At 34.1% G+C, this 13,488-nt stretch overlaps 1 protein-coding gene across 1 annotated transcript; it reads left to right on the forward strand.

The window, feature by feature from the left end:
* Positions 1-11,252: 11,252 nt before the first annotated feature.
* LOC131070514 (acid phosphatase 1) lies at positions 11,253-12,394 on the forward strand. The gene is made up of 3 exons (XM_058006081.2): positions 11,253-11,646; positions 11,732-11,941; positions 12,041-12,394. Exons 1-3 carry the CDS (start codon positions 11,303-11,305, stop codon positions 12,216-12,218), a joined length of 732 nt encoding a protein of 243 aa, XP_057862064.1. The 5' UTR covers positions 11,253-11,302; the 3' UTR covers positions 12,219-12,394.
* The last annotated feature ends 1,094 nt before the right edge of the window (positions 12,395-13,488 follow it).

The raw sequence follows: 13,488 nt of genomic DNA on the forward strand, positions 1-13,488 counted from the left end.
AACCGAAAGAATCACATGTTGTGGCAGTAAAGAGGATTTTCAGATATCCCAAAGGTATATAAGATTTTGGTTTGTGGTATTCCAGGAACTCAGATTTTAACCTCGCAACTTACAGAGATGCAGATTAGGCTGGAAGTGTTGATGATAGAAAAAGAAAAAATGGAGGAGCATTCTTTCTTGGCTTTTGGTTAGTTGCTTGGTCAAGTAGGAAGCAAGATTATGTGTCCTTATCTATGGAAGAAGAAGAGTACATTGCAACATATTCCTGTTGTACTCAGATTTTATGAATGAAGTGGAACGTGAAGGACATTGGTGTAAAATTTGATGACCCCATTCCAATCATGTGTGATAATACCAATGCAATAAATATTTCAAAGCATTTGGTACAACATTCTAGAACAAAGCATATATCTATCAGGTATCACTTTTTGAGGGAAAAAGTTCTAGACAATGAGGTCAGACTTGAGTATGTGCCCACAAAAGAACAAATTGCAGACATTTTCATTAAGGCATTGTGCAAAGATAATTTTGAGTATTTTTGGTAGAAGTTAGGGGTATTACTCTCTACCAGTTTCAACTAATGTGCATTTTGGGTGTGCATTGGTCCGGTTAGAAGCATGTATATTTTTTTCTAGGCTGATGCTGGTGTGCTTCCTCTCAGGGGGAGTAGGAGTGTGTTTCTCACGGGGAGTTGTGTCTACCTTTGCCATTGTTGTCAAAGGGGGGGACAGTTGGTTGTGCACAAGGATGATCTTTCGTCATATTATTATTGTTGATGGATGTTTATTATTATGGGAAAATAGGTTTTGAGGGGACCTGAAACCCCTTACAATAGGTTTTGAAGGGACCTGAAACCCTCAGATTTTACCAGGATTTGGAACCCACAGAACAATGTTGCCACAAAAATCAAACCATGAAAACCAGTAGCCCTAACACACTTGAGCTGACAAAAGTCAGCTGAACATGAGCATTGCCATAGGCAGAAAGAGCCATCCAGACACTTAAGATATGATCACAACAAAAAAATGTTGGCCACATCAAAAAGGCTACAACCTTAACCTTAAGAAATAGTGACGAGGGTTAACAGGCACCCTCAACCAAACAACATGGATGTTCCTGACTCCCTTAACCTAAGACAAAGACTCTAGACACCAAAAATCCAGCCTAGCCCATAACCAAAAACAACCACTATCTAAACTGGGCCCTTGAAAACTATCAGCGTCCAGCTAGACAAGATTAAACATAAAAGACAAAACATGCTGAAAAGAAACAAGGGGATTTTGAAAGGCTTCCCTAACCTTAGACCTGGGTTTTGAAATGGATCCCAAAACCACAAAAAAGGTTTTTGAAGTGGCTCCCTCAACCACCTTGGACTTAAATAGAGGCCTTAAAATAACTACATCCAAGCAAACAAACAACACCAAAATCTCCACCTCTATAGGAGAAGCCAAAAGAGATCTTGAAAGCGTGGATCTATCAACCAGAAAATCACTTGCCTCAAGAAAAACCAGGCTCCCACAGCCTGAAGAGATGGGTTTAGCAGTGGCACTCATAATCACCAGGGCAAAGCCAACAAGAAGAACAACTTCCAACTGTAGAAAAAATTCCAACAACTTAAGAAAAAACATATTTTGCTTAGCTAGAACAAAGGGTTTTGGCAGGCCCCCATAACCTAAATATCTAGGAGAAAGATCTCCTCTAGAACCCCAACAGTCCAGAAAAAGGACAACACTAGCCATCCGCCAACACCACCCAACCTCCATGGAAACACTCAACTCCACCTCTATAGGAGAGAAGTTGTCCCCATCACTGTCCTTCTTTGCCTCTGAATAAGGAAGGGCCACCTCAATATGGCAAGTTGGAGAAAACCCAAGCAACATAGAGAGGGCATACCAACGACAAACAAAAGTGTGACTGGGTTGAAGAGGACAACCCCTCAATATATCTTCAACAAAGATAGAGGGATCAGAAAATAAATAGATCACTCCCACTCTGAAGGCCTTGAGCCAAAGTTCCAGATAGAACATATCCTCTTTGGCATAAAAAAGAGTAGCAGCGGGAAAAAAAACCCAAACGCCCAAAACATTAGAAGCCAAAACCTCATCAAGAAGGAGAGAACAAGCACATAAAGGGGCTTCCCTAGGCTCGAGATCGTCTTGGGACACATCACTACAGGGAACCCCAGAAACACCGCGGGGAGCCATCATCACCACAGTCCACCAAACGACCAAACAATTTCTGGTTGATGACAGGCAAAGCATGGCGGGCAAACACCTTTGCCCCTAAACCCTCCCAACACCCTCTCTGGTCTGAAACCCCCAACCACTTCGCCAAGGCATAGAGCAAGGAAAGGGGAAAAGGGATGGCAACAGAATCGTGAAGGAACCCACTACATCCTGCCCACCATCTGGGTCGCCTTCGCTCTCCTCCCCTGCAACAACAATGACAAAGGGAGAGATTGTTAACATTGCATTATGTGTTGTCATTGATGTCAAATACTTTGGTTTGGATTAAGTTTGGATGTGGTATAGTGAGCAAAATTATTTGATGTAGGTACGTTGTGTGGTTGGAGGCTTCTCGATTTCATCATATGCATTTTGATATCTCGAAAGATTATATGCATTATCTTTTGTTCCAGACTGGATGGAAGCTCGAGGGGCCTTAGATCGGATATTGAGGTTGTATAGTGTGCAAATGCATTTTAGGTCCGACTTTGGTGATGTATGTAGCATGTTGATATGTTCGATGAGGAACAGTGTGATATGGCCCACTTCTCATTTCTTACCACTACTAGAATGCTTAGTGGAGACCTATTTTTGATCTCTTTCTCAGCCAACATTAAGAATTATGTTTTTCAAAGACTGTATATATAGGAGTTTGATTTGACGACTTGGGATATGGCTTTTTGTGTTGAATACATGCGAGATTAAAAGAATCCAATGAATGTGTGAGTATAGTGTTGTGGTTTACTACCAGAAGTAGTTTCGAAGGCAGTGCAAACTGTATTTTTCTTGTGGTGGATTCTATTTGCCTTTCTTTCTTCTTCGACAGTGAGCCTTACAAGAAAACGAGTCCATCTGCAATGAGCCTTTTAGGGTAGTGAGCCCACCAATAGTGAGCACATTGGTAGTGAGCCACCCTTTGTAAAAATCACCTTAACTGATGTTTAAATATTGAGAATTAGCATTCTTCATGGTTTTTCCCTTCTTGGGTTTTCCATGTAAATTCTTGCATTTCTTGTGTCTGATCTAATTATTGCATGTGTTTTCAAATTCTAGATTAATTCTATTTAAATATTCTAGAATTGTGCATTAAGGTTAAAAGGAAAAAATTTATTGTCAATTGATTCACTCCCCTCTCAGTTGCCCAGATATTCAACAACTGTTTGTGACACAACTTACCTCTAAAGCATTGAAGATGGTTTTGGAATTCATGGGAGTATACCTCTTCATGTTGAGCTCTATATATATGTTTATGCCTTAGTTGATTTTATGATACAATTTGATTATTTGATAAGGCATTTTTATGCTATCAAAATTGCTTTAGAATTGTCTGTTGTTGTAGCTAATCCTGAAGAGCATTGGCTTTGTGCATTGCATTGTAACTATTGGTTGTTGATAATACAATTGAGTCTAGCTTTTGGAGTGTGCTAATATTCTTATGGTCTTTTAATTCCATTGATTTTAAAAGGTGGTAAAATTTTATAATTTACTCTTTTTATTTATCATCAAATGATATCATTATGTACTTGATATATTATTTATCGTACATCTTTATGTTGTTCTCTCTCTCTCTCTAAGTCAAGTTTCATTTAATATCCACTATTTATTAATAGATTAATTTATACTAATTATTTATTACTCCTTATTGATTTTTCTCCTTTTCCATTCTCTTTTTATTTGTTTGTTATTTTCTTGTCACTTCCCCTCTCTTTCAAGGTCTTGTCTGTAATTCATATCAATTAAAAAACTAAAATTTCCGCATTCCATAATACTAGGGGAAGAGCACCAATAAGTGTCCATGTTCCAATAACCATTCACTCTTTACAAACCCAACCCCACTAATTACTAACTTTAAAGAAACCAAAAAATATATAAAATTAAAAGCCCATTAATAAATTTCAAATGTACCAATCGCTGCCCATTTTTTAGCATTTATAAACCATAATTTGACCATTTGTTCACCTTTATTAGTACCCATAGTTCACGACTATTGGGGCATTGTGTACAAGTATTGAAAATTTAATTGCACCTGAAGTTATTGGGGCATCTTTAAGTAGGTATCTGACAACACTTTGAAATGTGTACTTTTTGACCCTTGTGCACATAACGGATCCCATTCCCTTTCTTGGATTACCTTGAAATTTGCCCTACATTCACAAAATCTAAATGAAACAAGGAACATAACTTATCTAGAGAGATAATCCTTACCTAAGAATATAATGAGGCAAGTCTATCTGGGAAACTTGTAATCAAGTTACATAATAATGTAGACATAATACATATAATATACCCATCTCTAGGGTTAAAAGAGAAACACACTTATTGCACAAAAATCCAAATGATCTCATAGGATCAAACATAATAAAGATGGAGATAGGATGGTCATGATGAGATGCCCTAAATATCTCCAGCCTTGAGCCCAAGAGTGGAAACCATGTCCTTCTTGGCCTCATGTGCACCTTAACCATGCTCATGAGGTTGTGTACCTAGCAAAGTCTGTACATCGTTCCCTTCCATCATGTTATTCTTCTCTCCCCTTATGATTGAGGATCCCCTTTCTTGTCTACCTCAATAACTAACCCTTATAGGGTTTGGATGGAGGATTACTTGATAGGGTGCCCTTTACTCAACCCTAGGCCCAAGGTTAGGACCTTATCCTCTTTGGCCTCATGTGGTCCTTAACCATAATCATGAGGTGGTCTCATGGTCCTTAACAGTATTTATGAGGTGTCATGCCCAGTGAGGAATCTTTCACCATTCTCCCTATTGTGTCCCTTATCCCTCCACCAAAATTGGAGACATCAATAACATATTAATTATGCATCACAATACACAAACATTATGTAGAATTATCTTTATTATCAATATACGTGGAGCATGTTTGCAAAGATATGAAGTGCATGGATATTAGATTTATTCCAAGAAATTAGTTTATGAATGCATAAACATTGTAAGTGCATAAATATTACAAGTGCATGGATATTATAAGTGCATATTATTATATTGTTTTCATCTATTCATACTAAAATGCAAGGGTTAATGTCCTCCGTGTTGGATGCCTAAGATTTGATGTTTCTTCCTTTTTTCCCCCTCCTCAAATGAGACCTTCTTCCCTTTATTCCTTCCATTGTGAGGGAGAAGTCACACCCTTTCAACATGCTTGCACTTCAAAGGAGACATAACTTTTCACAATCACCACCCTTTGAAAGAGTCACAACCTTTCACAATCACCACCCTTCGAAAGAGTCACAATCTTTCATAATTTTTGCCCCCCTTTGGAAGAGTCACTTCCTTATTTACTTCCCATCCCTTCCTTCTTCCATCGACTCTTCTTTCTTTTCTCCTCCTTCTCCCCTCTTAGATGAGGTTCTCTTCTCCCTTTTATATCTCATATTCGAGGGAGTCACAACTTTTCATTTCATGCCCTTTGACCATTCATTAACTTAGTTAAATTTTAATTATATTTAATTTTATATTTTAATTTAAATGTTAATTTTATTCTTTTGAATTTTAATTTTATCATTGAATCTTATTTCAAAGTGGGGATATTACACATTATTATGCAAAAGCCAAAACAATAGCTATAAGGAATCGCATGCAAAGAACAAAAAAAAACATCAAAATTTGATGCACAGTTCAAAATCTATAGTTATGCGAAGATAGCTATAACGACTACTGGTATGCTTCTCCTATCTTGATACATTTCTATATTTGACAATATAAATATTTTCCTAAAATGACATCTCATTAAATACAATCTAAAAATAAATAAAATTATACGTTGAAATCCAAATACATTTCAAAAATATAAACTACAATCCATGTCTTTACTCTACTCGATATTAAATCACAAGGGTTAAACCTGAAGTTTTTCCGAATGGAAACAATCAATCCCGTTGTAAAGTTCCATTTGCATCAGATACTTCCCATCTCTTTTTCTGCAAAGCTCCATTTGCATCAGATACTTCCCATTCCACTGCAAATGTTAAGTAAGTCCAGTCACATCACACAGACGGAGTACTACCTTTCCAGATTGTCATTAATTATAGTCACTTCACAGAGACGGACGACTACTCTTGTCGTCCCTAAATGATTGAACATTGCAAATTTAACCAGGGTCTCTGTGTTTTATCAGGTTGAAGTTATTCTGGTTTCAAAATATATCTTTCGTAAAGCGTGATAGTGACGTGTTAGTCAATCACAGTCGTTTATTGTAAAATCGACGGTGTAAAACGCGCAACTAACACGCGTGTTAGTCGATCCGTACTGCCATTTTGGAGCCAGAATAAAGCGTCCATTTTACCATGGCCACTAGAATTTTGCTAATTTAAAAGTTATTCTCACATAGATTTCAAATGTAGTTAATACAAAAAGAAATCAATTATGTGATATCTCATTGATGTGTTGATGTGATATCACATGATTGATTTCTTTTTTAAAATTTATTGAAATATTTGTAAGTTAAGTATTGACATGACTATTTTATTATTCTCAACGACTGTTCGTACTATTGAACCCCACTGATAAGACCCTTTTCCCTAAATGATTCCTCTTTGACTGTCAATGCTTTAGATGAAAGCACTGTTGTCATATCATATGTTTTTGTAATCACAAAAGGAAAACTTGTCACCTTTTATCTTAATTTTTCAAGAGTAATATATTGTAATAGTTGGCATATAATTCCAATGTTTAGGAGTTCAATTATCATGAAGTTTAGGATATCAAAGAATTTTTTTAAACATGGTTTTTTTTTCAAGATATAAAAAATAGGAATTTGAAATTTAGAATTTCATAACTGTTTATTTTCAATTTTAATGGAGTAGTATTTTTATAATTTGCAAGTGTATATTTAAATAAATTGATTATATTAATAATGGTCAATAAAAACCTCAAATAATTAAATAGAGTAAGATATAGATTCCTTCATGATAGCTTAGAGTGCATGCACATAATCTCATTTAAGACTTGTTTATGTTACTTTAGACATTATAATACTGACCACCATCATCAATTCTAACTAGAAACATATCAAACTAAAACCTTAAATTTAGACAAAAAGTTAACATTGGTTAAAGGTTTTTTTTTTTTCATTTTGAAAAGGATTTTGTGTATATTGATGTCATATAATTTTTTTTTTCAAAAAACATAAAAAAAGAGTTATTAAATAAATAAGAAAACTTGATATTTCAAGTTTATAGAGCAGATTTAGGAGAAATTGATTGAAAAATAGAATTTTTTTTTTTTTTTAAATTACATATTTGAAATCTACACAACGTAATCTCTAATGGGTTTTAATTTTGTCTAAGAATTATTAAAAAAAGACATCACACATATGCCAGAAGTTATCATTTTTTATTTGACATGGTCCAACCTTATACTTGTAGGGGTCGTCTTAGGTTTGGGAATTCTAGGCCTTTCTTGACATGAATCCCAAGACACAAGGTGGGGTGGGTTTTCAAATTTAAATAATAGGTCCCGTTATGTTTTTTACCATTATTTTAAAATAATGAGGCCTTGTTTCTAGAATGGGGCCCCATTACAATAAAATAGTTGTTACTGTCATTTTCTGTTTAAAGAAGAGACATAATACAATGATTTGATAACTTCTCATTGGGATCCATACCACTAACAAAGAATAATTTACTAATTGCATGAATTTTCAAGTTGAATTCACCAATTGTGGGAATTTGATGTTGAATTCACCTATTATTTGAATTTTGAAGTTGAGTTCACCTATTGTTCGAATTTTAAAATTGAATTCACCTATTGTAAACATGGGATCAAAACAATGTAAAAAAATGAGACAAATGAAAGTAATGGCATCCAAGGAAATTCAAGCACATAGAGAGAAGGAGACAAAACAATAAAGAGACAAAAGAGAAAATATCAAAGAATTAAAGAATATTGAAGCATCCAGTTCAATGGTTGATGAATGTAAAAAATGTAGATGATACAAATACCAAAGAGGTCAATATGGAAGACATTGTGATTATAAAAACAAATCCAAGTGTGTTTTCAAATCAAACTTCTGATGGCATGTAAAATGTTACTATTGGTGCAAATCCTAGTATGTCATCAAATCCAAATAACATTATTGATATTCAATTTGAAGATTTCAAAGAAGCTGGATATTATTGGATGACATCAATTTTATTCCTGAAGAGAAAGAAATAAAATTTGAAAATAATTCACAACCTTCTTTAAATAAAAATGAAAATATATTTTTTAATATTAAAAGTAATTTTTTGGATGATCTTTGTGGTTTAGTTTCTTGGAGGCAAATTAGAAAACATGCAAATAGGTTGTATAGACAATTCTTTTATAATAAAAAGCTAGGATTTCAATGTCAACTTATGCTACAATTAATAAAAATGTTGAAGATGTGAAAAGTGAAGAAAAAGTTAAGAATTTATAGTAAACCAAAAAGAAAGATGAATCATTTAAATAAGTTATAGCTATCATTGCTAGTGTCATTGATTCTATTGGAAAAAAAGTCAATCTAAAGATAAGAATGTGGCACGGTGAATTATAACAACTGCTATTGTTAACAAAACAACTTTGAATAAGAAAATGTTAAGTAACATTAGTGGATATTTGAATTTACATTGTAAAAATTTGTAAAGAGCTAAGAAAAGAGTTACCATTGAAAACAATCCAATTAACCAATGTTGGAGTTTTAGTGGTAGACTCCCAAGGTTCGACATGAAACTAAATCATTGATTGATAAATATTGGCATGATAATACAAGAGTGTCATCTAATGCTAGAGATGTTTTGAAGTTAAGAGGGGGATAAAAAAATCATTATCCTGATCCAAAATATCTTTTAAATATGACTCAAACTTAATTTTATAAAAAATCTTTAGATGATTCCATATTAGCAAATGTATGCATTAGTCAAAGATCATTTGAGAAATGCAAACCATGGTATGTAAAATTAATAAGAAAAAAATATTTTGTTTCTATAAAACTCATGTTCAATTTTGTTATTATTATGCTGTTTTTTCGATATATACATTGTACATTGCATACTTACAAAATTATGAAAGAATGTGCTATTTATATGCCACCTCAAACTATCAAGGATTTTATAAAAGTTTTGTTTTGTATAGCACCTAATGAGCAATTACTTATTTCAAATGCATGTATTTCCAGTCATTGCAATAAATGTTTCAACTTTTCATTGTTAGGTGAATGTTTGCATGAATATATTTCAAATGATTTGGACAAAAATTGGTTGATTTCAAAAGATTTAAATTTTTTGAGTATTCTAAAATGTCCACTTTGCTAGATTATTATATCTAGGTGGTGCTCACAAGGGTGGGGTCAATCACCAAGGTTTTACAAGAGGTCACTCATCTCAATACCACTCTAGCCCAAATGTGCTTAGCCATGGATCTTCACCTACAATCAAGCCCACCTAGCTTACTACCACATTTACAAAACCTTCAACAAGTGTTGTGCCCTATCCATTATTTAAAATAGAGCTCCCTAGCTTCTCCATTTTGATGTAAGTGGGGTTTTTCTTGGTGTATCAAATTGTGTGATGATATATTAGGATTCAATCATGTAGTTTGAATCAATCTTTATTGACACATTTTTCATGAGCAGTTGTTTACAAGAACCCACCTCCCATGACCATGAATGGACCACTTAACACTCCTTGCATCTAGGCAATGCTCACAAAGAAGATCACTAAGATTTCTAAGTAGGTCAGCTATCCCAACACTAATTTGGCTCAAGTGGGTTTGATTTTGGTGGATGACAAAGTTTGCGACCCCATTTGGAAAACTTTAAGCAAATGGCGCCTTATGAATCATTCATTATAAAGTTCCCTATCTCATTCATTACATCCATTTAGCATTTTTCAAAATGAATCAAACTATGTAATGAATTTTTAGTATTCAATTGCGTAGTTTCAACTTCATCTTCAAAGCCACACATTTGACAAGAATTAATTCACATAAATACATTATTGCTATCATTCTTTTGATTTAGAAACATGCAAAACATTTTTACAAACTTGAAAATTCATGTTTACATATATTCTATTCTACAATTCCAACTCCATCTTCATTGACACACATTTGACAAGCATTACATTAGAGAAATACACTGTCATTGAAAATCTTTTGATTTAGAAACATGCAAAACATTTTCACAGATTTAAAAGTTCATGTTTATATAATTTACATATATTTTATTCCTATTGTTATATTGACATAATATTTCATTTAATGTAATATTAAAAATGAATTTAAATTTTACCTTTTATTTCCTATCGATGTATTCCTTAAACATCTTTATGGGTGCAAGTCTTATATAAATAATTTTTTTCACAATTAGCTCTAGCACTTTGTTTTTTGTAGCAAAACTTTCTACATAAGTAGTATGTAGGCCAAAATTTTTGGAGGTGCTATTGCTTTGCTCAAGCTTCTCAATTTGTCTCCTCCATTTGTATTCTGGATCTATTATATATTATGTTTGTCGAACAGTTGATGAAATTTTGTTAGGAGTTTTTTGGACTGTCTTTGCCATCCCCTATCTTGTCAGTTCAAATTAAGTTCCATTCATTCACATTCAATTATGTTTACATTATAAATTCAATTTATTTATATTATATACAATTACTCCTAACAAAAAGAATTTCCACTTTTTGTAATTTCTGAACCTTCTAAATAAGTTATTCACATTTTACCTAACTTTATCCCAATTATAAAACCATTACACCTCTTAGAATGCAAGTACCCCAATTATATAACCATTGCATAGTCAGTAAGTAAAGAATAAATGGTCATTGAAACATGGTGGACCCTCCCTCTGTCTGAAACTGGCAATATCTCTTTACTTTGTTAAAAAAGTCCTCCATGCAGACCAATTAATAAAAATAAACAATGGTGGGTCCCATTGTGCAGGCATTACAACAACAGCGAATAAAACGTGAACGATGGTACTATACGCTAGACATAGAACACGTACGTATAGCATAACCTAAGCTCATCCTTCTTATATGAGACCAAATGCAAATGACAGAAGGCGAACAAATATTTGTTGCCTTGTGAAAGTAGTGCATTGAGTTCCCATGGGCAAAGCCAGTTTTCTCCCTTTCATTCTCTTCTTCCTCCTTGGGTTCGAAAAAAATGCGTCTGCGGGTAGGCATTCTGTCAATGGGTGTTCTGCTTGGAGAACCAATGTGGAGAGCAACAATGCTAGGGGTTGGATAGTGGTGCCCTCACGCTGCGTCTCGCACGTGGGGAAATACATGGAAAGGGGGCAATACTTGCTGGATTTCAAAATAGCCATTGAACAAAGCCTGGCTTACGTTAAGGATCTGGAGTTGCGAGGGGATGGCAAGGATGCTTGGGTTTTTGACACAGACGAAACGACATTATCCAATCTGCCCTGCTACAGAGAGCACCAATATGGGTATGAAAGTTGTTCGTTTTTTTGTACTCATATCTATTCAGTTGTATGACATTTTGAGTCACACAGTTTGCATGTTTATTTGCAGGGGAGAGGCTTACAACTCTACGGTGTTCAACGAATGGGTAGAGCAAGGAACAGCCCCTGTGTTGCCGTCCTCGTTGCAGTTGTACAACGTTTTGTTGAGGAAAGGCGTCAAAATCTTTTTCATCACCGGAAGAGACGAAGATTATCGCGAGGTCACAACGAAGAATCTAATGAGAGCCGGTTACAGAAAATGGTCGGGCTTAATCATGAGGTGTGTTGGTCTCGCTTATAACCGCTCTATTACAACAGGGAAATCGTTTTTTTTTCCTTCTTTTTTTCATGTTTTAATGGCGGTGTGTTTGTGTTGCAGGGGCGATAACGATCAGGGAACGACAGCGGTGAAGTACAAGTCAGGGAAGAGGGATGAGCTTGTGAAGAACGGGTATCGGATTTTGGGAAATGTTGGGGACCAGTGGAGTGACTTAACTGGAACTTCTGTGGGCTCTCGCACCTTTAAGATTCCTAATCCCATGTACTATATCAGCTAGAACTGAACTGACAAGTCGATTGCACAGATTTTAGACTGGTGGTTCACGAGAAATCTGTTTAGGGCGGTTATTTAAGTTTAGAACGTATGCTTTTGCAGTGGAAAATTAAGAAAATGGACATTATGTGTCAGATCTATCTTATTTCGAAGGAAAATAAATATAATATTCAAATCGCATTTAAGTGTAGAATATTTTTAGGAAATCTTATGATCAATGGATAGAGTATAATATGATAGTGTATTTGTTGGTTTATGTTAGGAAATCTTATGATCAATGGATAGAGTATAATATGATACTGTATTTGTTGGTTTTATGTAAGGATGGTATGTTATTATGATAGTTGTGATGGTATTTGTTGATTTATTTGATGTATATATGATATTAGTGATATGAATTTAAAGTTGTTAGTATTGATTTTGAGTTTTTATAGTTGAAGGAAGTGTATTATTTGAAAAAACAATAAATCATCAAGAGATACAAATAAAATATTAATTACTCGACAACTACTACTCTTATCATTTTGTTCCAGAGTCTTCAGAAACTCAACAAAAAGTTGAATGTCCTCCTACAATTAATCTATTGACCTGTTGTTTTTTTGGAAACAATATTAAAAATACAATGAAAACTTATAATCTAAAAGGAACCAGGACAACTATTTGTTGTATACTTGCACATCATGTATGTCTAAGTTTGTTGCATGTATGTCTAAGTTTGTTGCATTCAATTGTTTCTGTTGATCTTCTATATAATTTTGCTTGCTTCCTTTCAATAAAAAAAATAGTAATGTGACATAATATTTGATGATGTTAATTTTAAATCATAGTTATCAGCAGGTTATTTGCCAAGCCACTCTACAAAATTGAAATCATCATGAATGATTGTGAGAGCCATGAAAGAGAAAATTGTTAAGATTTACTTTATGTCACATCTTAACATATATCCTCTATTATATTGACTACTAACCTACAAACTACATTCAATTTTCTACAAATTTCGATCAGATTATGTTAATATCTTATTCAAATTTTTATGTAAGTTACCTAACTTTATTTTTCTAAATTTTCATTGCTATTGAAGAACCTAATTTAGAACTCCATGATCCTACACACCCACATTTAGATCTCCATGATCCTACACACCCACATCATAATATAATTTGTGTAATATAATTTATGTAGAATCTTAAGATAAATCACTTGCCATGGTTTCATTCCATTTTTTCTCATATTTTACAACGAAGGAAGAATTGAAAGATACAAGTACCGACCAT

Source organism: Cryptomeria japonica, chromosome 11, assembly GCF_030272615.1.
Source record: "Cryptomeria japonica chromosome 11, Sugi_1.0, whole genome shotgun sequence".
In the NCBI taxonomy this organism is placed as follows: Eukaryota; Viridiplantae; Streptophyta; class Pinopsida; order Cupressales; family Cupressaceae; genus Cryptomeria; species Cryptomeria japonica.

Coding starts and splice junctions, on each gene's coding strand:
- LOC131070514 (XM_058006081.2), top strand. CDS start 11,303: ATGGGCAAAGCCAGTTTTCTCCCTTTCATTCTCTTCTTCCTCCTTGGG. Junction 11,647..11,731: donor TACAGAGAGCACCAATATGG/GTATGAAAGTTG, acceptor GTTTATTTGCAG/GGGAGAGGCTTACAACTCTA. Junction 11,942..12,040: donor TGGTCGGGCTTAATCATGAG/GTGTGTTGGTCT, acceptor TTTGTGTTGCAG/GGGCGATAACGATCAGGGAA.